Source organism: Phallusia mammillata, chromosome 7 (assembly GCF_965637545.1).
Source record: "Phallusia mammillata chromosome 7, kaPhaMamm4.hap1.1, whole genome shotgun sequence".
Lineage (NCBI taxonomy): Eukaryota > Metazoa > Chordata > Ascidiacea > Phlebobranchia > Ascidiidae > Phallusia > Phallusia mammillata.
In genome coordinates, this window is record NC_137258.1 from 4534360 (window position 1) to 4560882 (window position 26523).

Below are 26523 nucleotides of genomic sequence, written 5' to 3' on the forward strand. Positions count from 1 at the left end.
GGAATATAGAAGGAAAAAATGGTTGATAGTAGTTTGATTGGGAAAAACAAAATCCCTAAACATTGATTTCACTTACTCGGGCCCTAGAGACAAAAGAAACTCACTCGGTGGTTATTAGCTGTGTGAGTTATTGAATGCTGAAGTTGAACACGATTTACACCAAATGTATCGATTGCATTGGTAAAAAATAAAATATATATAAATATAATATCAAAAAGAAAAAATATTGACAGCGTTTAAAAGTCATGACGAATTATTTGAATTCAAATTTTTTTATCGTTTTTTCCTAAACAGTTGCTTTACGAACACTTATCAAACCGATTTCCGAAAACAGTTTTGGCACAGACTGTGTTTTCCATAACGTTTTCCTGGTTCGAAGCTCAGCCAAAGGTTTCTTGACGTTGACAGGCTTTGTTACGAAAATTAGGATTTTTTGTGGGATTTTTTAATTACTTACTGGGTCATGCCTTGTTTAAAATCCAAACACTTTAACATCGACTGCTGTGTTTACATCCAAACGAGGAATAAAAATAGATAATACACAATTGAGGGGTCGTGCGCTGCCAGGCAGAGTAGTGTACCAATGTGACATACTTCCGACATAAGGAACATATTTAGGAATGTGACAAATTGTTGGAGAACAAGAAGCAAGCAAGCGCAACTTTCATTGGTAAACAATGCTTTGACATCCAAATCTAAAGTATAAATGATTCACCTTATACTTCTCAACTATTTTATTGTAAACCACCACAAAAATTAAAAGATTTACAGAAAACATGCTTGAAAAAAATTTGACACAAAGTAAAAACAGCAATTGTTCTCAAAATTATAAAATACTACATTAGAATGTCATTTTTTTGCGAAATATTGCAATAAAGAGATTGTTATTGAACATAGCGCATAGTCAAGGCTTTGGAGTGGATTACTTTGCAATTTTTTTTTTTAATTAAACTAATCCAACATCAATAAAGCTAGCACAATAATTTTGTTAGATTTTAAAAAGTCCTCTTATTTTGGTTAAATATATTTTGAGTTTCATCAGTGTACTTTTGGAATGGGCTTCTGGTTTGTAAATTAAAAAAATTTAAATGACACAAAACAAAAGTTTTTGTTCTATTTAACAATCTTTGTGTGGCAAGAAAACCAAGAATGGTAAGATAATGTAAAATTGTAAGCAATGTCATGATGCAGCAATCAATATTAAGCAATTCCAGTAATTAGTTCTGGCGGAAGGTGTTATCTCATGGTAAGAAAAAAGCTCTAAATAGGAAAAGGTAACAAGACATAGTAACATATATACAATTCAAAAATTGTTTGGTTCTTTGCATTGCAGATTGATTCAAGACACTTTAAACATCTAATTTTTAGTTCACTTAATTAAGGCTTTTTACAGAGCAAAGATATCAATGTTAACAAGCAGTGAAAGGCAATATACTGAAGACACTTAACATAAGCAGTGAAGAATGGATATAAAACATGTCAAAAACGTTCATAGCAAAAATAATCGTATCAAAAGCAACTATTAGCAGGGTGAAGCATGCTCCTATCATCTTAAGTTGCTACTATTGGCCTACCTTTAATTGATAAAAATATATGGCTATTGTAAAACAAACTACAATGCCCACAATTGAGACAAATATTTAAAAATAATCAATCATTTACTTGTTTAAAACTGTGCTTCAAAACTTAGTATTTACAACTGTACTCAGAAAAGTAAGTTATTACAAACAAAAGGTTTATAGTGGGCATGTTTTATCACACAAACTGTTCATTTGTTTAATTGTACCCCTGAAAAGTGGCATTAAGGGGTAAATCTGGACAGATTGTTTCAAATTCTCCTTCAATATCTCCTACTCCACAGCGAAGTTCATGAACAAGCTCCACTATATTAATGCAAGGACCAATGTCCTGGGCCTCTTTTGATATCAGACGAAGTTTAGCATTGTAACGCTGACCATTGCAAGCTTGTTGGTAATCTCCCTGTAATACAAAATTTTATAAAAAAAATTATCTGATGAGTGAAGATACTCGTGTCTACAATTTGTGAACATAGCTGTTCAGCTATTTGCAAAATGGCAGAAACAGGGCTACATCAAAGAAATAGAGATAAGTTTTTCTTTATTTTTCCAACATTTGTTTGCTCTGCCCGATGCTACCGTTGGCTGATAATTATTTAGTCAGAAGGTATTTTTTTCTTTTACTCAAAATAGTAGGCCACAGTACATAAAAGTACAGCACCTTAATTTGATATTGTAAAACTTCATCTTCTTTAAATTTAACAGCAACACAAAAACCACCTGTTGATAGAAAAAAAACTTTTAGGACTGCCAGATTTAATTTTTATTATGTTACAAATGTGTTCACACCTTCAGAACAGAGGCTTTCACTAAAACGAACCAGAAAAGTCCCACATTTTTCTTTACAAAGGTATTCATTTGCTTTGTCATTTGTGATAAACCCGGCAAACCAGCTGTTAAGAATAATAACATTGAGAAATTTCAAAATATCACAATTTAAAAAAAAAACAGAACTTGTTTCACCTTACAAAAGATTTTCCTTGTTTAACACCACCTTTCCGCATAAGATTGTCAACCTAAATAAAACAATTTAACAAACTGATCTGTGCAACATAAAAGAAGTTTGTTACCTGCTGTAGGCAGTAACAGGTGTTTCCCATTTTTTTGAAAGAGCCAAACCATTTAGTAACAGCTATGAAACCATGAACTGATAAGAAACCTAAAAAATAAAACAACACATGTAAAAAGTAAATTTAAACCAAATTGAAGCAAAAATAGCAGTTTTAAAATATTTGTAACTTTTAAAAATATATTGATTGTTTAACTGCAACAAACCTTCGTCAATAATATTTTTTTGATTAGGTCCTGCTAAAAATCGTTTTAATAGCTTCCACAATTGATCTTTCATGTTATAATCCTCCTTTAGCTTCTTTTTTAAACTTTCCAGCTCTTTTTGTGTCTATAAACGAGTAAAATGATATGCATGTATTACAAAATATATTTTTTGTCCTTTCATTACCCCAATAGTAGCATTGCTTGGGTGCAACTGTGACCACAAATCTTGATCTTCTGAGCATAGAAAGCAGTTGCTTATTCCATAAGCATCTACATAAAAAATTGCGGTCACGTAACATTAAAATTAACTTGGACATGTGAATGTTTCTTGTCCAAATATTTGTTATGATGTGTTATGGTAGGATGAGTCACAGTTAAGTACTTGGTTACATTCAGCTATCCAATGATACTTAGAATGTTCATTTTGATAAGGATGATATACATGTTTCATTCTCTATTGCCAGCTGAATTGGTTGTGCAAAACGTTTTACGCCATATATATGCCATTGCTAATTTGCTATGATGATCCAACATTTTACTTACCTCTAACTGGTTCTGGCCGTGTTGAACTCGTTTCTTGTTCACCTGTACTATCAATACGAGCCGATTGGTCTCCCATAAGCTTGATTCTAATGTTCCAGATGACAAACTTGTTTCAAGTCAGAACAGGCCGAAATTGAGTTAAGTTTATTTCGTTTTGTCAAACAAATCGTAGCAGAACACTTTGTTAGACGCTAAACTGTTTGACAGTAATAGCTCGTTTGAAAAGCACTACAAACTACTTCAACCGAAAGCGAAATCATCAAAATAAAAAGTTTCACCACATTTGCATTCAATATGAGAACAATAGCAAACGCAAAAAGTGTGTGTAAAAAAACGGAACGGAGCTATTTTCTTTGGTAGAGCTACTAACACCATACGTTTCTCCTGATCCTAAAGTGCTTAATTTTCGACAGGTGGCGCAAAGAGCACTTTTTTCATTTAAAACGGTATATCTCAAAAAATGCTAACGGTTAGGGCTATTAGGGTTGGGGTAAGGTATTAGCACTTAAAATTCAATAAAACTAACCCAAAAAATTAGTTACTAATGTAAAAATTTTATGTAAATATTTCCCAGCCCAACCCATTTATAGCCGCTAAATAAATAATTCAGCTCTTTACGCCACCTATCGAAAATTAAGCACTTTTGGATCAGGAGAAACGTATGGTGTTAGTAGCTCTACCATTTTCTTTTGTATTAACTGGTTTCCCCACAGGGAAATTCCCTATTTTCTCCTCTCGACTTTACTAAAGCAAACAATTGAACAAAATCAAGAACGTAATAATGTCTGAATTTTCAAGTAAATGTGAATCAGTAACAAAACAAGACGCTACTTTACCAATCAATGTTACAAAAACCCATTCAAGTTAAATCAATGTGGGCATTGGGTGTATGTCTGCCTTGCACGTGATTTAGTGCTTCCTGCAGTTTACCAATAAGCTGATTAGGCGCGACGTGTGGGTTGGTGAATGTGAACAGGAACCGAAACCAACAACAGTACTGATTATTAGCGGGTGCTTCTTTGTTCTGCAGTACCGCATTACACATGAATTTACAATGCCACGCTTAACTGCATTTCTGTTCACGAATAACGGTGGTTTAATTGGGTTACCTAAAACAATGCGGTTTAAGCCCGCTTGGCGAATGCCAAGTCCGTACGCGCTAATTGTAATTTTCCACTTCTTCAAAAAATGCACACTGTTAGGGCTATTGGGGTTGGGGTGAGGGTTTGTAATTAAATAATAATGCAACTTCATCCCATATAGGCTACCCGGGCTTGGCGCAGACTTTACACGGGCATAGCGCTGGCTCAGTGTGGGCAAAGCGGGCTCGCAGGTTTAGATGGCATCGGAAATATTGCGTTTTTCATACTATGTATCATTACCAGTTAAAACCGGTTGTGACCAACTATTACCTTGTTCCCCCAAAAATCAATACTTACTCCATAACAAATACATTAAACCGTAACTTTGTCAATCTACGGTGCAATTAACCCATTCAAATGAAATCAACATGGACATTGGGTATAATTCCACCTTGCACGTGATTTAGCGCTTCCTGTAGTTTACCAATAAGTTAATGAGGCGCGACGTCTGGGTTGGTGCAGGTGAACAGGAACCGAAACCAACAACAGTACCGAGTATTAGCAGGTACTTGTTTGTTCTGCAGTACCGCATTACACATGATTTTACAATGCCACGCTTTACTGCATTTCTGTTCACGTATGACGGTGTTTTGGGATACCTCAACAATGTGATTTTTGTGAAGTATATTTTTTCAATTGAAACCGATTGTGGCTGATTATTACCGTGTACCCCCCAAAAATGAAATACTTACTCAATAAACAAATACATTAGATATGATGTCAGCAAACATATCTTAAATTTCTATCTGTACTACCTAGAAGACATTAAAAACAATTTGCAAAATGTCTAAATTTCCCAGTAAATGTTTATTACCAACGAAACAAGACCCAACTTGTCAATCTATGGTGCAATTAACTCATTCAAATGAAATCAACATGGGCATTGATGGGTATAATTCTGACTTGCACGTGATTTAGTGCTTCCTGCAATTTGCCAGTAAGTAGATTAGGCGCGACGTGTGGGCTAGTGCAGGTGAACAGGAACCGAAACCAACGACGGTACAAGATTTTAAAATGCCACGCTTTACTGCATTTCTGTTAACGAATGACGGTATTTTGGGTTACCTCAACAAAATGATTTTTGTGCAGTGTATTATTTCAATTGAAACCGATTGTGATTATTATTACCTGATGTAAAAAATCAAACATTTACTCAATGAATAAATGTATTACTTACCATGTAAGCTACGTATCTATAATTTCTGTTTGTACTGGTATTGAAAACACGAAAGTAATGTTTGCTATTTTGTAATTAAGCAAACAATGAAATTGTTCTTTTATTCAATTAAGAAAGTGTTTGTACAATTACTTTACGGTAATTGGTAAACAGAATACAACTAAAATATCTGCATAGAGTAATATAGGACAGCATTAACAAACAACAGATTTCAGCAGTTGTGATGCAACACAAAACGAAATAGTTTGAAATTTTGAGGGGCAATAAACTCATAATTTGTCATGCACCTCTCTATAAAAAACATGCAAATCTTTTACAGACTCTTTTAGTGTAGCAAAGTTTAATACATTTAAAAAATTTGGACTCAGATTCAGAAGAGTAAACTAATGGATAACAAAATACATGGTCCTATTCTGATTTTGTAACTTTCCGCAATATGTGACAATCAACATAAAACAATCTATTACTTCTTAGGTTCATTTTGGTTAAATAGGTTTTGGATTTCCACATGTATGCTCATGTGTTCTACTTGCATATGTGATTAATGGAATTTGCACAATACAAAGACAAGTAGTTCAAAAGATAAAGAGTATAGACTTGCAAACACAATATAAATGAAACCCTTTCATCTGAACTTCAAAATTCAAATAGTTCAGGAATTAAATCATCAAGGTGCACTATCTATACTGCTTATATCTATGCACAATGACCAGGCAAATGTAGTTTAGAGTTTGCTTGCAGCTCCTGTGTCCATTATCCAATGCAAAGAACCTGATGTTGGCTTTACTCGTGCAGCTGGTAGTAACTTAGTTTGATCATCCATTGGTGTAAAAATAGCCTAAAACAGGTAATTGTGTTGTGTAAAAATTGTAAACGGTTCACCAATCACTGTGGTTATCAACAGTGCAAAATTTTAGAAATAAATATGATTTATTGATTTACTTTTATCGTATCTGCTTTGCCACTTCCTGCTGAGATAAATACAACTTTTCTGGCATTATTTATGACAGGATAAGTCATGGTCACACGGCAAGGTGGAGGCTTTGGAGAATCTGATATGGGAGCAATCCACTTTTCTTTTTCCTACGTAATATGTGAAGTTAAATGTTTGTTTTTGTAAACAAACTTTTAAACAAAAGATTCAAAGTTTTATTACTGTATCCCAACAGCATGGACTCGTTTAAACTTTAAACTACTAAACTCCTATTTCCTACAAATATCTGTAGCATGACCTAGCTATACAGTATCGGCAAAAAAAATCTTTACATTTGGTGGCAAAAAAAAACTTTACATGTAAATTTTGCATAAGTTCATAAGATCTAGTTACCTCATAAGCTACTGTTTGGCTGCACTTCGCCGCAAAGTCATTGCACTGCGTACCCAGTGTTGCTTTACAGCTTCGTGATTAGTAAGGTCGGTGAAATCACACAATATTTTTTATTTTGCTAAAGTTTCGAGGTCTTGCAAAATTTTGTTCAAACACGAAAATGGGTCGAAAGAAGATGCAAATGGAAGAAAAACCTTATGCCTTGACTTTGTTAGAGAATGGAGATTCTGTGATTGCTGTAGCCAGAGATATTGGGGGTCTCAAAAGAGGCAATTTATCAATTAAAAGGTCAGCGGCATACTTGCCACACGGGATGGTTCAGAAGAGAAAGTCAGGTTCTGGCGCACCTAAGAAGACTTCGCCAAGTACAGATAAGCTTTTGAAGTGTGAAGTAACCTCATATCCATCTATAACCGCCGTTGAATTACAAAAACATGCACCCTGAGCTTCTCCACAACGTTTTAAACAGGACAATCGTCATCGATTTTAGAACGATCTTAAGCTACCATGTCGCCAGGCAGCAAAGAAGCCCATGCTCACTGCAGCAATCAAAGAATCTCCCTTCTTTAACAAAGTCAAGGCACAAGATTTTTCTTCGATTTGCATCTTTTTTCGACCCATTTTAGTGCTTGAAATTTTTTTTGCAAGACCACGCAATTTTGGGAATATAAAAAATATTGTGTGATTTCACCCACCTTACTAATCACGAAGCTGTAAAGCAACACTGGGTACGCAGTGCAATGACTTTGCGGTGAAGTGTAGCCAAACAGTAGCTTATGACATAACTAGAAGCGTTTTTGCAACAAAATGCTTTTGGCGGAAACAGTAAGCTAAGAACTTATGCAAAATTTACATGTAAAGTTTTTTTTTGCCGACCGAATGTAAAGATTTTTTTTGCCGGCACTGTATATAGGATTGACTTGATCTGCAGACAGTTTGCCGACTATAAATGCTAGTAACCTGCAATAACTGATGGCCAGGAAATAGGGAACAAGTGTGTCCGTCAGGGCCCATGCCAAGCAATAGTAGATCAAACTCAGGCCATGAGCCAGTAAAAGTCTTTTTCAGTTTCTCCTCATAGTCTTTTGCACATTCGACCACTGGCAGTTCAGGATTGATCGCTACCCAGGAATCATGACATCCAACCTTGTCAATTAGTTTTGACTGAAACAAAGGAAATTAATCATGTAAACTATAACCCAGGAAACTAGTTTGATTAATCACAACATCCAACATAATACTTGGTCATTTTTTTTCATTAAATCAGTGTTTTGATATTTTTTTGTGTTTTATCTGTTTCTTATACTTTCTCATTTTAAGCTTGTTGTGAAACAAACTGCATTTTCAATTAGTTGCCCTGGAAAACTTTTGCACACCATAGCAGCTTCCTAATTCTGATGAGATTTTTGTATTGCTGGGTGACCCGTTTTCAGACTGCTTTGCCCACCAGTAGATAAACACTTTAGTATGTGATATTGTCAGGCATTAAATGAACTTAACGACAGTTACATGATGAGGAATGCTTACCTTAAACTGACCATATGTGCTGTCTTCACTTGAAAAGGAAGAAAGTCGTTCATCACAAAAGAACACTTTCCATTTAGTCCATTCAACATCAGGGTTTCCAGCCAAATTGGACGCAAGTATATTGATTATGCTTCCACCAGAAACACCTGCAAATTAACACATGACTTTTGTTATTACCTGTTTGCTACAGGGCTGATCAATGGTTACACAGTCATTAAATCAGCAAAGTTGCTAATTTATATTAAATATAAAAATTAAAATTTTTCAACGCATCTAGCTGGTATATTGTTACTAGTGAAAAATGCTATTTTACTTGGTGGTAATCATAGAAACACAGTGGCATTAAACCACTAAAATAACAAATGGTGATGTTTTGGTACTGCAAAATCACCAAACTAATCTTAATAAATTCAAGCATGGGACATATTTAACAAATATGCACTACTGGGAGATTCCAGCTTTAAGTTTCAATTACGAGTATGCACTATTAATAACAAAGGTACAAACACTTCATTTTAAAATGCAAAAATTGTGGTAAACTTTAAACATACCAAGGGTAAAAATTCCTCTTTCATTGATGGCTTCAACAGCAGTGTCAACAACAAATTTAGCAGAAAACGTTGATACTTCATCAACAGAGCTGAGGATGTGCTTTTGCGCCATAACTGCCTTTAGTCTAGCTACGTATTAATAGACCTAGTTAACAATCAACCTAAAAAGGGAAACAATTGTTCACAATCAAATCAGTATTTTGACAAGCAATGTAAACAGGAAAAAGTCAAATGGCAATGCTATAACAAAGGGCAGTGTAACAACTTTCACACAAAACAATCATCTGCAAATGGCAAAATGTGATTTTTGTTTGCATCAAAAATACTAACATTAACATCAGCCAAAACAAATATTAAATGCACCAAAACAAAAATTTTCATTTTTTACGCAACATTATGCATTATGTAAATGACAATGTAACATTTTGTTGTTAACTAATATCCAAATACATGGTCATGTGATATACTGTCATGCAACACTGACAGATGTTAAATCTACAAATTCAATGCATTTGTTTCCAGCCAAGGCCAGTAGTGGAAGTTTGCTGTGCCAGCTTACACCAGATCCGACATTTTTTACTTCATGGTGCAAAATCTAGAACATAACATTGGTAGTTAGTTTTGTGTAAAATTATCAAAGTTGCTTGACTGATATGTTTGAAACCTCAGTTAATATGGACCTCAGTTAATATGGACCTGTTTGGACCCAAAAAAATGTTCAGATTAGGCGAGAATCAGGATTAACCAAAGTCATTTAGTACAAGCCTTGCCACATTACAAGTCATTTGTACCCTGAGTTTTGTCCAAATTAGGCAAAAATCTGGATTAACCAAATCCGGTTTAACTGAGGTTTACTGTATATGACTGTGGGTAAAAATTGGCTACACATAAATTCTTAATTTCCTTTTTCGCAATATGTCAATAAATTAAAATGTGTGAATAACTCTACCTCTCTGTGACCCAGGCGATGCACTTTGATTGTGTGCTTTGGTCGTCCTTGTGTAAGAAAAACATCTTCATGATGTCGTGACCAGCGAAACTTAGTTGATCCACCAGAATGACATTGTTTGCTTTCCTCTGGTAATCTGGAAAAAAATGTTGGAAAACATTCATATTTAATAAATTCTTTCGTTCAACTGGTGTAATGCTAAACAAAATACTAGTTGTTGTTGTGATACGTATCCCGCTGTTTTTGTGCATTTTTGCCTCTGTGCTCGCTGTAATATCATTCACTGCTCTGAAGAACCCCTACCATTCTGGTGGGCAAAACGTCAGCTAAAATACAAGTTCTTGAAAACAACAACTAGTATTTTGTTTAGCATTACACCAGTTGAACGAAAGAATTTATTAAATATGCTACCTGGTGAACGAAACGCCTGTTCAGTATTTAAACATTCATATTATAGGATTAATTTGCAATTCCAATTTGCCAACATGTTTTTTGGGAATAATTGGTTTGTGCAATAAAGCAGAGCATTTTCCAATTAGCAATTGGCTAGTTTATTTTTGAACTAAAACTGATTAGATTTAGTGAATATGCAATAAAATGGAATTTACAATTTTTCAGATTAAAGTTAACTGTCATTGTCAAAGTTTTTTTTTTTCAATGCCCCAAAAGTAATTTTTTTAGCATACAAATCCTCACCCATACTTTGACATGTCCCAAATCACCCATTCATTGCCCACACAGGCACCAACTTTTTGTGAGTTAACTGGACACCAGTCAGCAGATACCAGTATCCCTTGGTCACATTCCAGTGCTGTGATTGGTTGAACCTTAAAATCAACTTCCGTACTATCACAGCTGTAAAAGCGAATTGTCCCTGATAATTCAGCAACCATCAGTTTGTCTAAACATCAGAACATATAAAAGATGAGTCATACTGAAGTCAAAGGAAAAAGCACTTCACAAAGGAAAACTTGTTTGGTATGAGCTAAGGCCTTGTTTTGTGCTGTGTCATTATTTAACTTTTCGTTGTGTCATTGCTCAGCTTTAAATTGCCTATTCCACTCTGTTCAAACTATTTTGGAGAAAGCCTTTCAAATGTAGTAAAATATTCCCCGAGACGATTATTGATGATTAAGATAATTCCGTGATCAAATACCACACTACATGGCAGTTAACTTTATCATACAAATTTACTGATTTCAGGGCTGTTGAAATTAGTGAGTGTACCTGAATCGACTGCATGCCAAGTCAAGTCCATTCCAGCATACTGCAAAGTCAATATTGTTATCACATCTCCTGTGACTGTGTCCCACAACCTACAGGTGTGGTCATCACTACACGAAGCAAGAATATCTACACTTGAGCCAGAGTTGAAGGAGACAGCATTCACACTTTTCTGATGTCCAGTAAGGGTCTAAAAATAAACCGTTGAAGGAAAAACAACAAGGATAGTCACAGGTCATTAACAGTATCATTTTACACACAACAATTGCTACATAACCAAGTTTAAGGTCAATATAAGGTTGATATACTAAAGTTACATGTAAATAAACCAACTAAACACACAATTGTGTTAGTGTCTTCTTTGAAGTTAGTTGACAATATGCAGACTCTTCCATGATCAGTTCCAAAAGCAAGTTTTGCCAATCTTGGCAGATATTTCATGTTACTTGATGCTGACCATGACAGGCATGAAATCCCTGCAAATTAATTTCTACATTTGGTTTATCATTTTAGATTTTTTGTGGCCTAAATAGACTTTGCATTAGTTTAAGAGTTTTTGCACCCTTGAATGAAGTAACTCACCATAATGTTGCATTGTAAAGGAATAAATATCAGATACTTTTGCCACGAAATTATGACGCTGGTCTATTATCTCCATTGAAAACTCCACAGATTTTAAAGTAAGGTCATTTTCAGTTGCAAAAGCCAATAAGTTTGAAGCAGCATCATAAGGGCAAAACTCTATTGCTCGAATACCAGAGTTGGCAGAGATGTAAGTTTTCGTTACTTCAGAATTCATATCCTTTTGTTTTAAGTTATTGCCACTGTACAATTGAATGAGAGTTCAAATCAAAAAGCTTTACTGAAAGGGTTACTAAATTATCGTAGAAACAGACAAAAATAAATAGGTACAATCCTATTTAGCAAGGATCGAAGGACCACCGCAATTAAATTTGTTTTGTTTGTGATCTAAGTTTTGCACGTCACGATTCTTGCTGCTACATTCTGGGGAAATAACCTAACCTGGAAAGGCGTTTTAAAGTTACAACTTAAGATGTGACTTGTTGGACATTTTTAAAGAATAAATAACCTCTACCTGTTTACTGAAACATTTCCAACAGTTTATAACTTTATTTTCAACACAATTTTGGGTCATCCTCCATCGCCCCAAAATATGTGGATATATCAGAAATCAGACAAAGCTTTGCGCGAACAAGTGTGAAAAAAGTGACAAATTTAGGCGCGCAGTTTTATATTTTGTTTCTCAAGTTTACCGGTTGTGTAAGCTAAATAATGAAGTCCGTTTTGAAACGATTTTCAGTCTGTTGCAAGTACTATTTCGCTACACTGTTTGACGCTGACAATTTAAGGATTTTTGCAAGCGATGTTGATGCTCTATAGTGGTCATTCCTTGTTGATATTACAAAAGATAAGGTTTGTGGCATATACTAACTTTTGTATCTTTATGTTTTTGCTAACTGTTGTGCACAGTCTTTCTGCTAATGTATAAATTGGTGAAAAATATAGGAAATTTGTGATTGCAATAGCCCTTGAATAGTTTTTTGAAGACTACAACAGCCTAAATTAAAGGCCCGTTTGCACTATGCTTAGCGGCGCCTAACCTTACCTTGCGACCCCTTCCGTTTACACTGCGATTATCAGTGCGTACCTAAGCTTACTAAATAATATACAAGACGTATTTTTTAGCTCACAGCAAATGTAGATGACCATAAATCACCACATAAATTTATTGTTATCCATTTTAGATCGAAAAAGCTTTGTATCAATCTAAATTAAATCATATTTTGTTAGTAAATATGATTTTGCATCTTGGTAATCATACAGGATTGTTCTGGATGTTGTTGTATAGATTGGTGACATTTTATCTCACTTTCATGTTTCTATAACATGTAGTCCGCTGTGCTAGGGTAAATGTACATTTTTAATGCAATTAATTACAATATTTAAACACAATAAAACACAACATGTAATCATAGCCATGTAATAAATACTTAAATTGAAGGCAAATAGCGTGTCATCATTTATTTTTGGCAATTGAACCAGCTTTTTCAAATCAGAAACCCATACACAGCGATAACACAAACCGTTTGCGCAGGTTCAAGCTGCTTGATACGCAGAAAAACGCTCGGCAGGCGATCGCTCGCTCATTTCTACGAGACTTGAGCGCCCGAAATCAATCAAGCGCGAAACCAGACAGAAAAAATGAAACAAACAAACTTACGCAGGTTTGAGCGAGCGCGATACGCATAGTGTAAACGGGCCTTAAGTCTATATTGTCTGCATGTTAGTCTACATATGACAATCTACAAAAACGTAATGACAACTGGAGATGCAAAATGTGAAATTTGGGGTGTTTAGAGGTTTTGTTCAATAGTTACTTTGAATTCTGCTTGTGTTCATAGTAAATGGTTCTTGTATTGTTTAGGTTTGTACAGACACACAAAAAAGACTTCTGTCACTAAGGTTTATTGCACAAACAAAAAGTATTATTCACAAAAACAACAAAATAACAACAAACAAAAAATCACAAGAACAGTTTTAATTGACACTGAATCTGTGCCCATTTGTGGATTTTTTAAATTAGAATCTACAAATTTCATCACAAGACAAATAATTATAATCATTTGTGTTGAGTCACATGTAGCTTGTAAATCACAAGATATGCTAAACCATTATTGAATGAAACATTCTGTAACTACATAAAGCCCAAATGTTTCTTTTTAAGAACCATCTATTGTGGAATTTTCTTACAACCTAATTAATTTAAACCATGATAACATATTAAATGGTAAGTATGTGCAAGAATAAAAGTTTACACATTGTAAGTAAAGTATGTGCAAAGAGTTGGCCAAGTGCACAATGTCCTATCCAGCCAATACTACGGTCCCTTGCAATGTTCATCTTCACGGCATGATGCAACATCGATTAGGTACAATGACTCCTTGTTTTTACATCAAACTTTTCCTCAAGCTCCCAGCATTACACCACTCGCGTGATCGTGATTTCTGTGAAGGCAGGTTCTTTGCCTACAGAGTCGTTTCTTCATTAAAGCCAGAACCTCATCGGTCCACAGAGAAACGCACCGACCGCGTTTTAGTTTAGCAAAGGAGCCTTCGCCTGCTACATAGTTTAGCACTGTATCGATGTCGCCTTGCTTGTCATCGTAGCCAACAGCCATGATCTAGTCACAAAGGAACACAGTCAATACATGTAACAATATTGCTCCCCGATTTAGATCAAGATTTTAATATATTTACTACTTGTCCATAAAAAATGGAGTGACTTTAAAATTGTGACGCTTTGTGTCTACTAGCGTTCAAAGAGCCGATATTTTTTATCCAACCAAGGTACAATTTTGTGTGAATAACTGCGGTAGAAACATAAATTTTACCTCGTAAAACCAAGGTACAATTTTGTGTGAGTAACTGCGGTAGAAAAATAAATTTTACCTCGTAATTGCGGCTAAGACTATCTGCAGCCGCTTTGATACGGTCGTTGTTTTCGGAACCAATAGATTTTCTTGTGGTAAAAACGAGTACTGAGGCAAGTTGGTCTTCCGAACCACCAACTCTAGGTTCAAGGTTCTGGAAATAGTCTGGCACATTTTGTAGAGCCGAATGCATTGCCGAATCTAAACAGATGGAGGGATGTGTTGGAAGATGGTTTTGTGAGCTCAGTTTAAATCATACATATCAATAATTGCAGGACAAGAATTTTTTTGCAGTTGAGCAAAACCTATTTTTAAGTTTTTATATTTTGCATTTTATCATCCTGGCAAGGTAGGCTATCGTGCAACCAAAACGTTGGTTCTTGTGAGCAATAATTTGAGAATGACTCTTACCTCCTTTTACGTCCCGCAAGTTCATGCGACTCAGTTGTTCCACAAGCTTTTCGTGGTTGCTAGTAAAGTTAATGAAATGTGAGTGCTTCAGTTCATCGCTGAAGGGCAGCACAGCAATACGGAGGGACTCGTCGCCCAAAACCAAATTGCTGAAAATATAAATAAGGAATAATGCAACGTCACTAACGCTTAGCATTGTTTACAAGCGATGTTGTTAACGTTACATGCAAATAAAAACTTGTGTTTGTTAACATAATATTTCAAAAGCCCAACTTAATTCATTTTGTACCTTAGCAAATCGATAATGATGGAGATGTAACCATTCCAGTCTTTAATTTCCATCTCTTGCGAAGCTTCGATGAGTATCAACATATTTCCTGGCACCATTGGAGGGCAAATTGCTGCATTAAATAAAGGTATGTTAATGATATGCCATGGTGCTTGTAAATTCCTTAAAAACAGCTCTATTGTCGGTTTATCGATATTTTGCTCCGAACAAATTCCCCGGTTGAATCTGATTACCTAAATAGTTTGACAACGCGTAAAAGACATTAGAATTGTACATAGGGCAGCTATTGTACGGGAATCGGTAAGGTGAAATTTTGCTTTAGGCTATAAGTAAAAAATGCGCCCCAATCGCAGAAACAAGATTTACTTCGAATTAGATAAACACTGGTAAGACTTACGTTCACAACAGGCCGGATGAGAGTCGTAAGTTCCGTCCGGCATACACTTGTTCTTGCAGTAAGTTTCGGGTACAAGTTGGTAGTTGTCATCGCAAGCGAAAGAACACTCCGTCCCAATGTTAGTTTCGTCAGTGCAATTTACCGAACCATGCGCCAGGCTCTGGGGTGGACACGTTATCACTGAAAAACAAACAAAAGCGTAACAAAAGAATAAGTGTGGATTTATATGTCTAGTTTTTTGACTTTTAAAACCCAACTAGAATTATTTTTTTGCGATATAGCTGCGTGTATTTGCGTGTTATATTGAAGATGCCCCTTACTTAGGAATAGCTAAAATATTTACTTATAAAACGGATGACGACTTTACGCTTTGTTATATTACAGTTTAAACCTAAGTTTTACTATAATTAAAATATAATTTCGTTGTGGTTTTGTTTCTTCCACGTGATCAATCCTGTTATTGGTGGACTGTTTGTTTTGAGTATAAAAAAATATTAATTATTTATTTAAATATACATGTCTTGATTTTTTTACTTACATTCACAACTTGGAATCTCATGGGTCCAGGTAACATATTCATCGGGGCCGTTTTGTTCAGTAACACATTCGAGGCTTTCGTATCCAACCAGACGATAGTTTGTATCGCATACAAAGTTGCAGACCGTCCCGGCGTTGTGAGTAGCTGATGAGCATTCAGCAGTGCCATGTTGAAACGGTGCGACAGCATCACAGACCACTGAAAGATATGTCACAGTTAATAAAAAATGTTTATCAGCGAAAATTGAGAAAAACTTATAAATATCACTAAAACACTGAAGGTTTCAAATAAAACAGCTTTCCACCAACGTGAATAAAAAACCGTCGGATAAAACTGACTCATAATCAGCAGCACTCACGTTCTTGTTTGCAAATTGGAAACTCATCACTCCACTGTGCATTTCCGTTTTGATCGACTTGGCAGCTGACGGACTTGGCTCCCTTTAGCAAATACCCTTCATAATTGCATGCGAACTTACAGACTTCCTTCGGGCCCTTTCCATCGCAAATCACCATTCCGTGCAACAGACTAGCCACACGAGGGCGACATTGAGCTGTAAAGAGGTGAAAGATGTTACTTCAAGCCGGCAATACGCCCGAGAAAAGTTTCGTAGCTACAACACTAGCAAGAAAAACTGGCATTCTTTGTATTTGACACTAAAGACTAATCCAGTCAAACATGTATTAGGTAACGCTTTATGTTACGGTAAATGACGGTTTGATTCAACATGATGCTTTAATCGCTTTTTGTGGCCTGGCACAACGCGAGGGTGTGACAGCTTGCGTACCGGCGTAGGCTTGCCCTTAAATTTCACATCCTTGCGTGGGCGGCCACACCCGTTGGCACTGTCAGATGTGTCACCACCGCAAATGGGTTGTACTTCCAGGTACCGAGGCCAAATGCTCCGGATGGCCGTAATTTTTGATTCATTTACTCCCTTTACGTCAGGGGTTCCCAACCTGTGGTACGCGTACCACTGGTGGTACGCGAAGGTTTTTTTGGTGGTACGCGAATAGCTTCCCTTTTTTATAAAAACCTGGATTCACAACTTTATCATTTATTTATCTGTTTTTGTCGACCAATTGGTGGACAGTAAAAAAAATCAATTAGTTGTGGTGCTTTTAATTAGTGTTAGATTAGTAGGCCAATATTATTCTTCTGAATAAAATATGATTCGATCAAATTAGTTGTTTTGCAAGAAGTGGTACGCGTGGCAGTAAAGAGCGTCCAAGTGGTCCGAGAAAAAGGTTGGGAACCCATGCTTTACGTGGTTAAATAGGTGTTTGGTTAAACTCAATTTCGTTTAAATTGGGAAACATTTTGGGTTGAATTGGCAAAAGGTCAGAAACGACTGAGTGCATGTATATGTACACAAACTCAAACGTTGAGTCACAAACATCTTTTTCAAAAAAAATGTTTTGCAATATATTTACAATTTTAAAATCTCTATCTTTGCCAACTTAAGATACATGAACCTATTTATTTTCATTTAAAAGCCCGTATGACACACGGTTTTAAAGTCACTTACGCTGGCAGGTTGATTCCACTTCACTCCAGTACAAACTTCCCTTCACACCTCTGCATGTGGTTTCCATAAGGCCGGTAGCGACTGTTCCTTCATTGCAGGTGTATGTACATTTTGTTACTCGTTCATAACTTCTAGCTTGTTCTTGGTTGCACTCCACTGTGCTGTTGTTAACTTTGGGTAGATTGCTTTGTGTGCACATTCCACTCAACGGGGCGTCTGTAAATTATTTGGATATCAAATTGTATATTTTGAATAGTCTCTAATTTCTAGGTAAGTGTTTATTATTTTTATCCCTTTAGATTTTCGTTTTTCTGTCCTTTTAAGAGGTTGGAAAATTTGAATTTGAGGTGTGTAAAGTACACATAAGTTTTTGTTTTATAAATAAACCCCTAAAAGCCACGCGGCAAGGATTGGTGACCGTTCTCAAGGAACTCTTGGAATATAACTCAAGATTTTCTCGAGGTAAAATTCGGTGCTGGGTTTCCGGTCAAAGTCTTTCTCGCCAAGGGTCACAAAACGTATGTAATGATTTCCGTTGCTCGTACTAAAGTCATCAACTCTTAAAAGTTGTCTGTGATTTTACGTCAGTTGGATGCACGTCGGGACGTCATATAGTTTTATTATGACGTATATTGGCGCACGATTGGACGTGTTAGCTGTGAGATGCACGTTTTGGGGAAAATGTGCCTTTTATGACCCAAACTCTGCAAACACGTCCTACTCTGCAAACACGCCCTAATCTGTGAAATCTAAGCAATTTTAACAGAATTTTTGTCAACAAAAATTTGACCTTTTTGACTTATGTGTTCGATTGTGATTTTGGACATCAAACTCTCACAGTTGTGTTGAATGTTGACAAGTTTTAAAAATCGTACCGTCAGGTCTCTCTGGATCAATCTCTATAGGTTTCTTGATACACGTGGGTTTCTCATCACTCCAACTTGCTCCATTGGTTTCTTGTTTGCAAATCGTCATTCGAGATCCGGCCAGTTGGAAACCCTCGTTACAAATATATCTGCAATGCAAAAAAGTGTTTTAATGAAGAATAGGTGATAAACTACTCTTCCATGACATTAAAAATGGCTCAGAAATGTTTTTAACTTTAAACTGTAAAACATTTTTTTTGTAAAAACACATGACGACTTTTGACCGTTTTAACAAGCGTGTTGAAGTTGATTTTGTGTACTTTTACTATTTGATATGATTTCTAAAAACAGTTGCCACGTTTTTGTTGTCTGGCGCATGTCTGATGTTTAGTAAACGTGACTGCCCCTCCGCGCTGGGATGATTCGCAGAATTTTCCCAAGCCATCAATTCCTCCTTGAGGTAATCGATACCCATTGGGTGCCAACTAATACTCATTACATGAATTAGCTTGTGACGTAACTTTGTCATGCAATTGGCTACAGGTCATACAGAGACTAGTTGCGACATGTTTTGTAGAGACTGCATCGAGGCCTTTGCCACGACCCGCACGCCTCTTAACCTCGTCTGGGGTTCATGTCTGTTTGTGATGAACTTTTAGGTCATGCGCTCAATGACGTGAGATGGACATGGGGGCAGACGCGATTTGCATACTGGAAATCACAGTTAAGGGTAAAACTTTGTAATAGGTTGCGGCATTCTATGCGTGCTGCAAATAGCTGGACAATAAGATCATTAAACTAAGAATAAAAGTTTGTTTTTTCCTAACCATTACGCATTATAAACTATGTATATCGTTTATGTAAATATAGTCTTTACTTATAGGAGGCTGCCTTGGCTGTGTGTGGCAATATACTTTAAAGTTTAAACTGTATATACACTGACCTGCAAATACTTCCAACACTGTTGTTTTTCGTACACCAGAAAGTTCCATCCACTGGTGCTGTGATTGGTGGGTTGCACTGGACCTTGCGACATGAGGGGGTAGGGGAACTCCAGCGCTTGTTTTTCTCTGTAAGTTAATACGGATATTTGAAATAGCCTACACAAACTTTAATCGTGGTTACCAAACTTTAAGGTAAATGATGTATTTAAGACGTAAGATGAATATCAATAATGATTATGTGCACAATATTTGCAACCCGTTAAACGAGTTGTGGTTCAAGAAAATGTTAATACGCGGTGATACTTAAAAATGAAAAAAATCGCAATGGTTTGGAATCAGTAACGTGCGATGGCTCAATTAAACCTAAATTCCCACAACACCAATTTTGACCTGTAAACGTTAAACTAGCGGCTATTTGTTTAGCATTGACACATCAAAGCGGCTTAATCGATCTTACAGGAGGATTTAGTCGTCAATTTTTTTCTCTCTACGCCCAACGCCGATGACTCGCATTATCATTGATAAACTTTCAAGCTTCTCACGAATCAAATTCCAAAATTCAACGGGCCACATGCAAATTTTAAGCCTTCGTTGAGCCAAGGTCGAATTACGAATTTAGTCAATTGGCCACCGAGTCCACGGCAAGGTCGAGTTGTTAAACCGATTAAAGGTGACAGGCGGAAAAGGTCAACTGATTCAAAACAATGAATACTATGCACAAAACTCTTAATTATTGCGCCTTCAACACAAACGTGCGTGAAATAAATATTTTAGATGTTTTACTTTGATGTCCTGCCATCGATTTCGCACAAATAATTTGTTTTAAAGATTGCTATTGACATTTACACTAAAACTAGTTAATATCGGTAGTATTTAGGTCCACTAACTGGTAACAGTTTCTTTCTGGTGATTTCCTTACAGCCGAGCATATTACAATCAGAACTAAATTTGAAAAACAAATTAAAACCCATTGCTCGCTTTTTTAAAATCTAAATAAGTTGGCTCAAATTATTCTAATTTGTAAGTTCGCTTCCCTTTGCAAAAAGGCACGACGAAATTTTTCGCCGTTTACTGGCCCTAATTGTTTGACTGTGAGATTGCCAATACACAGTACCGATATGACTTTTTGTTTTACTTACCGCATCTTGAAGTGGGTGATCCAGATACCACATATCCACGGTCGCATTTGAACGTACATACACTTCCCTCAGCCGTGCCGCTTGTGCAACTGTATCTACCGTGTTTAGGCTCGTAATGAACGTACGAACAACCTGTACAGAAAACAGAAAAAATACCAAATTTATGTGGGTACTATGATATGCAGAGTAGATTGCAGCAAGTTTAATTAAATATTTAGTTTATGCAAAGTGTCATAGTTCTGCAAATTACGTGTAGTACTGCCATTGAGTGGCTACGTGGTTTTGAGATGAAGTATTTGATTTAATTTTACCTCCAAAACACTTGGACATTCCCGTATTGCATTTGTTTGTGGCACAACAACATCGACAAACGGAGTTGAGACGGTGATCGTTACATTGAGTTGGTTCCCATGCCAGCTCCGGGTTCTATAGCAATAAACAAACGGATTAACGAGTGTTATTAAAGAGTTCAAATGGTAACAGTAACAAGCAGACTTCAAAATCCGTTAAATTTCTTCGTTGTATGTGTTGAAGTTTGACATTTGGTTTAACAGGAAAAAAGTGCAAATTGTCTAATCTGCAGTCTTTTGTCTAAAACGTTTTGGGCGCTTGTCAATATGTAAGGTTAATCTAACTGCGGAGAAAGGGCGTTAAATGCAAATAATGACGAATCACTGTTGTCTTACCTTGCAGAAATGACTCGTAAAAATGCCACGGCCTTTGCCAAAATGCGAGGAATCAATTTACAATTTACAGTGAAAACAGGATTAAAACGAAATCGTGACAACATCGAGCCATAAATTTTGTTCCTGCTCGTCGAGTGATTTATTTTGTGTTTATAATTCGCTTGTTTTAAGCCAGGCACGATGAGTGTTTTTGCCAAGTCCTACGCACACGCAAGCTTGAACGTTTTGAGCTGATGGTTACGTCTGCTTGCGTGTATAATCGCCTTATTGGTATGTTTTTATCTACGACAGCTGTAGCTGGTTATAACATTGTTTTCGTCACCTGGTCGTAATTTCGGTTGCAAGCTCGTCCAGACTTGCACGATTTTCTGATCACGGTTCTTCTATCATGGAGGGTTCCAAAAATTCTCGTCTCGGTCTGGCACGAGTCCTGCACAAAAACATAAACGTTAGATTTCGTTTTCCAAGAAAAACGTCTCCGAAAAGCACCTAAGTGTCAAAATTTTCTAATTTTACCAAATCGTCTGTATTGTCCTTCAGTGCCTTCAGGCCGAACAATGTGTACGCCGTTTTCTCAGAACACATGCCAGTTCACTAATGCTTTTGACTTTTTATGGACACATAAGTTGCAAACACAACAAATCCAGGAAAATTCTCCAGACCAACGAAAAAAAAAGTTTTGTTTGTCTCAGAGTCTCGTGATTTTAAACTTAATTTGCAATTTCTGTGGATCTGGTTTTCTCGGAACGGAAGCATTCAAAGTGTGATGTCTCGTAAATCAACTGTTAAAAAATGTTCCCACCCACATTGAGGTAAAAACGCAGCTGCCGTTGCCACCAACGCGTGAATTTTGCGTGACAAACCTAAAAATGTTAAATATTTCTAGGAGCGGTTTTAGGAATCATCGAGCCAAACCCTGCAGATTTTTAATGAAATTTGGCCACCCAGTATTGCAGACTTCGCAAAATACTAAAAAACGGGTATTTTGGCGTTACTGCAAGTCACGCCGTAGCAACCACAAATGTTAACTTCTAAGAGTTGGTACTTAAAGAAAGGCTTGACTTCGTATGTTGAAAGGTTGGTTTGTCAATATCCGTTAGGAAACAAGTTGGCTTAATGCATGGCGTACGGAACACTTTCAAAATCGCAATTAAATTAATAAAAATGTAGCCTAATGTTCGAAATCTGTATTCAAGGCCGAAAGATCCGTATATTACGAGACTGATTTTGTGTTGTTTGCCACACAGGAAAGCTTACATCCTAAACTACAAATTTAAACCCAAAGTTTGTGGTTTCACACGAATCCCTTAACCACAAAAAGGCCATGCCCATCAATAAACCGACCGGTTTATCAAGAATCTAGCCTTCCCGCCCTAATTGCTTTATCCCATCATCGTCAAACTCCGTAATTTCACCACCCAGCATCCTGCTTTGGGGCACGGTTATACCGGAAAGAGCTGCTACCTGTTAAAACGCCACAAGTTTTCTAATAGGTCGTCTTCATTGAGCTATGAGCTTCTGGTCAAGCCATAATCATGTCCTCGAATATTAAGTAGTGGTCGAGACTTGCACTGAAAATTGCTACGTTTGGTGTATGTTGCCAATGTATTGGACGTATGCAGTGTGTCCAAAAATTACTATGTCGAAAAACTCAGAGTTAACTTCAGGTGTCAAACTTTCGCGTTTGTCTGGGTTTTTTTCGGATTAATGCATCTACGTGTGAAGAAATTGCGATGTTCCATTTTACCGTGTTGCCATCCTTTGTTGTTTGTCTATGTCCGAATGTTTAAATATTGGAACCGCCTAAGCATTCTAGGTTCACCTTTGTTTACATTTTTTTTTGGTAAAACGACATGTCCATAAGTTCACGTTCGGTGACAACTGTATTTATCTACGAAATCCGAAACTAGTTATATAAAACTCGAAATAATTGGGCAAAAACATACATTTTGTGTTCGGTGTAATTATGTTGAATATCATCGTAGTAAACGAGATTTTAACACGTTTCAAAATGCCGAGGTTCCTTATCGTGAACTTAATTTAGTTTTAATCACCACGCATGTAGACTGACTGGTTGCGCACCTTCCAAGATGTTGCCATGTTACACAAATAGCACATCTGACATCCTGGTACCACTGGCACAAGTCATAATGCGGCAAATAACAACAAACCTAAAGGCTTCATTAGTCAGCCTTGTGCAGCCCGGAGAACATCGTGCCGCAGGCAAACATGGTGTTTCCCGCTTATCGCATGTTATTGATTGCGGCATTCTATTGTCAGTGAACAATGCGCAGCGAAAGCTCTAGTGTTTTGATGTTACACAGTCGAGCTGATTCAAGGCTACGAATCACGTGCGGAGAGTAATAATTCTGGAATGTTCGAATTTTTAATCTCCTCTCGCAGTTTAGCCGTATAAGGTGATGGTCGATACACGGAGATTTTATCATGCGAAGATTTGTTTAAAAACGCACTAAAAATTATATTTTTTTGAGATTGTCCAATATTTTCACAACGCAGTTTGGAAATTTTGCCGATAAGAACCGTACGTTGTCAATAATTGGTTTACAACTGATGTTATGAAAATCGCTTTACAATGTAGAAATGCCCTGTACCCTGTTTTTTTGCTTTTCTTTGCCAATATGAAGTAAAAAACGAATCCATCTTTTACGTGTTTCTAAAGTTCTTTGTTAATGTCGTAAAAATTTGGCAATGTTAAGCACTTAAAAATGCGTTCGTAACATGTAAAATACCCGCACCAAACATTTAATTTTGCAGAATGTAGCTGAAATTGGCATTTTTGTCGCTACAACACCTAATTTACACCTTTAATGTATACATTTAGACATTGGGTGACGGTTTGACAATTTTCCAGACCGAAAACAAGGCACTTTTGTATTGCCTGTGCAATAATCCTGTAGCAAGCATTCAATTTACATACCTGATTGCGGTCGCACTGGACAAATTTGCCCTTCAGGTCGCACTCTCTGTAACTTCTGGCATTTTCGCACACCATGCATATTATACCTGCAATTCAAATTCAAACCATTTGAAACGTGTTTAGCGATGAATAATAACAGTGCACAAAAACAAATTTAGCGAACCACCTCAGTTTTGTAAAGTTCCTGTTTTTGTTTTGATTTTGTTTTGTAGTCTTTACCAAATTGCACAATTTTATGCAACTATGGACCAAAATATTTGGGCGAAACACATGTTATGTTAGAAACAATTGTTTAACATTTTATCTTCTAACTTCGGAGTTAAGCCAACTATATAGCTAACATCATTATGTGTTTACTAAAACTGCAAATATAAATTCACCTTCAACTTCATGGGGCATCAGTGCTATCGCCAGAAACATCAGAGCAGAAATTCGTAGAAAAATCGAAACAGATGCCATCACGTGACAAAGTTATCGTCGGCAACGTATTATCAGTGGCTAATGCTTTTAAGTTATCTTGTCTCCTATTGTTACCTTGTGGGAAACCGACAAGTGGTAAAAGACATTACAATCAAATGCTTGACTTTTGGCACCTGCCGCAGTCATTAACATATCACATAGCACAATTTGTTTCCAGTTCTATGGGAAACAACGGCGCCCAACGTGTAAGAAAATTATCTCACTTGAACTCTCATTAAATGTTGTTTAAATTTGATTCCCAATCGGCATATTACGCTTTGATTTGATGTATTCTATTTCACATCGACACCGTTCTGTAGCTGTTTCAAATAGCGATCTTATGTAACTGCAAATTACGTTTGTAGTTCACTAGTGTAATTTCACGTTTATGTTTTCAAGCATATAATGTCTGAGAACGTTAAAATGTCAAGCGTTGTGTAACTGGAAAATCTTTCATATTTGAACCAACATTCGACATAATTGTTTTAAACTCTTTGAACCGATGCGATTATTGCAACATCAATGCGCAAGATTAAGAGTTTCGTCGACAATTATTTTTCAAGAATTTTTAAAATATTGCGGTCTTTTAGTGAAGGAATTTAAAAATGTTATTGACTAACCGCACTGTACAATGCAAATAAATTGACAAAAAATACTCGCGCGACTATACTGTATTATGATTATAACAAATCATAAAGCACGATACTTTTTGAGCGTTTTAGATGATACATATTTCAAACCATTTTGCAAAATTAAGTTACACGTTGCAAATGTCAACAAAATTGAGCAGAAAAATTGCTAATTTTGTGTTTGCACAAATTTAACACAAATTCTATTTACTTAATTTTCCACTTAACTAAAACGCCAAACGCTATTTATGCCTACGAACACACCCTTAGGTAGTTTTTACTTACACGCATGAAATCGTATGCAAATCCGCTCTAAAGCGTCCTGGCAGGTTATCCAATATTTTTCCCGCTTCCTAAACCAGATCCGCCCACTAATATCGACACCACAGCTGCCTCTATCCTCAGCGCGCGTCGCTTTATAGCCGCACACCCATCGTCGATGACGTTCCAGTTTTTTCTCGCGTCTGTCAGTCACGTGATCGATGACGTCGCACGGCCCTTGATTGTTCGCGTTTCTTATAACCTTAAATTCCGATTCCTGTAATTTACGCCTACGATTGATAAAATTATTGCAACGTCCTCCTGCAAAGTTTTAGTGAGTGATCGTAAACAAATGTGATTTTTTAGGCCACTGTTGTTTTAACGAATGAACTTTATAGTGGTACCTTTGATCACCTTTTTATACCGATAGTTTTTCGTAGGCCTAAAGATGTAAATACACGTTAAAAACCGATGGTGCTGTTTTATTCTTAATGGTGTTGCTTTTTAGGCTACACATATCACCTGTAAACAATAAGAAAGCAAAATTGAAAAAATCTTTTTTAATTAGTAACGATTTAATTAAGGCCTCTTTCTTTCGTTTACACTGGTTTTCGAATGTAACTTGCGATTGAGAAATGATGTGTGAAGTTTTGAAACTGAAATATGCCCGGCACTTAAAAAACCGCGTCAAACCC

The 26523-nt window shown here is 36.4% G+C and overlaps 4 protein-coding genes across 5 annotated transcripts; all 4 read right to left on the bottom strand.

Annotated features, from left to right (window-relative positions):
* Positions 1–716: 716 nt before the first annotated feature.
* On the bottom strand, positions 717–3697 carry LOC145239621 (uncharacterized). Its single transcript, XM_080102983.1, has 8 exons — positions 3396–3697; positions 3037–3122; positions 2853–2976; positions 2648–2736; positions 2541–2593; positions 2367–2470; positions 2239–2297; positions 717–1980 (listed from the first exon to the last, which is right to left on the bottom strand). The coding sequence occupies exons 1-8, from the start codon at positions 3469–3471 to the stop codon at positions 1777–1779; spliced, it is 795 nt and encodes a 264-aa protein (XP_079959109.1). The 5' UTR covers positions 3472–3697; the 3' UTR covers positions 717–1776.
* Positions 3698–5769: 2072 nt separating this feature from the next.
* Positions 5770–9292, bottom strand: LOC145239168 (6-phosphogluconolactonase-like). The gene is made up of 5 exons (XM_080102454.1): positions 9120–9292; positions 8569–8714; positions 8002–8205; positions 6657–6797; positions 5770–6552 (listed from the first exon to the last, which is right to left on the bottom strand). The coding sequence occupies exons 1-5, from the start codon at positions 9229–9231 to the stop codon at positions 6439–6441; spliced, it is 717 nt and encodes a 238-aa protein (XP_079958580.1). The 5' UTR covers positions 9232–9292; the 3' UTR covers positions 5770–6438.
* Positions 9281–12199, bottom strand: LOC145239166 (nucleoporin Nup37-like). Its single transcript, XM_080102453.1, has 6 exons — positions 11875–12199; positions 11635–11768; positions 11296–11482; positions 10765–10969; positions 10069–10204; positions 9281–9714 (listed from the first exon to the last, which is right to left on the bottom strand). Exons 1-6 carry the CDS (start codon positions 12089–12091, stop codon positions 9589–9591), a joined length of 1005 nt encoding a protein of 334 aa, XP_079958579.1. The 5' UTR covers positions 12092–12199; the 3' UTR covers positions 9281–9588.
* Positions 12200–13862: 1663 nt separating this feature from the next.
* Positions 13863–24969, bottom strand: LOC145238407 (P-selectin-like). 2 transcript variants are annotated; one of them, XM_080101551.1, is made up of 15 exons: positions 24860–24969; positions 24480–24565; positions 21864–21971; positions 21167–21281; positions 20856–20987; positions 19716–19842; positions 18782–18921; positions 17907–18122; positions 16737–16931; positions 16379–16576; positions 15841–16020; positions 15444–15555; positions 15155–15303; positions 14763–14944; positions 13863–14494 (listed from the first exon to the last, which is right to left on the bottom strand). In XM_080101551.1, the coding sequence occupies exons 1-15, from the start codon at positions 24936–24938 to the stop codon at positions 14279–14281; spliced, it is 2235 nt and encodes a 744-aa protein (XP_079957677.1). In that variant the 5' UTR covers positions 24939–24969; the 3' UTR covers positions 13863–14278. The 2 variants fall into 2 exon arrangements, with proteins under 2 accessions (XP_079957677.1, XP_079957678.1); XM_080101552.1 differs by lacking the exons at positions 24480–24565; positions 24860–24969 and adding an exon at positions 22058–22212.
* Positions 24970–26523: the final 1554 nt, after the last annotated feature.

Bases quoted from the DNA above. Each gene is read 5' to 3' on its own strand.
- LOC145238407 (XM_080101551.1), bottom strand. From the start codon at position 24,938: ATGGCATCTGTTTCGATTTTTCTACGAATTTCTGCTCTGATGTTTCTG. The intron at 16,577-16,736 runs GTGAGTGCTGCT...CATATCTTTCAG, and splicing joins TCCAATTTGCAAACAAGAAC to TGGTCTGTGATGCTGTCGCA. The intron at 14,495-14,762 runs GTAAAATTTATT...CTTTGTGACTAG, and splicing joins GTCTTAGCCGCAATTACGAG to ATCATGGCTGTTGGCTACGA.
- LOC145239168 (XM_080102454.1), bottom strand. From the start codon at position 9,231: ATGGCGCAAAAGCACATCCTCAGCTCTGTTGATGAAGTATCAACGTTT. The intron at 8,715-9,119 runs GTATGTTTAAAG...GTTAATTTGCAG, and splicing joins AAGAGGAATTTTTACCCTTG to GTGTTTCTGGTGGAAGCATA. The intron at 8,206-8,568 runs GTAAGCATTCCT...CCTTTGTTTCAG, and splicing joins GCACATATGGTCAGTTTAAG to TCAAAACTAATTGACAAGGT.
- LOC145239166 (XM_080102453.1), bottom strand. From the start codon at position 12,091: ATGAATTCTGAAGTAACGAAAACTTACATCTCTGCCAACTCTGGTATT. The intron at 10,970-11,295 runs GTACACTCACTA...TCTGATGTTTAG, and splicing joins TTGGCATGCAGTCGATTCAG to ACAAACTGATGGTTGCTGAA. The intron at 9,715-10,068 runs GTAGAGTTATTC...GTTATGTTCTAG, and splicing joins ATCGCCTGGGTCACAGAGAG to ATTTTGCACCATGAAGTAAA.
- LOC145239621 (XM_080102983.1), bottom strand. From the start codon at position 3,471: ATGGGAGACCAATCGGCTCGTATTGATAGTACAGGTGAACAAGAAACG. The intron at 2,737-2,852 runs GTTTGTTGCAGT...TTTATTTTTTAG, and splicing joins AAAAAATATTATTGACGAAG to GTTTCTTATCAGTTCATGGT. The intron at 1,981-2,238 runs GTGCTGTACTTT...TTTGTATTACAG, and splicing joins TTTTACAATATCAAATTAAG to GGAGATTACCAACAAGCTTG.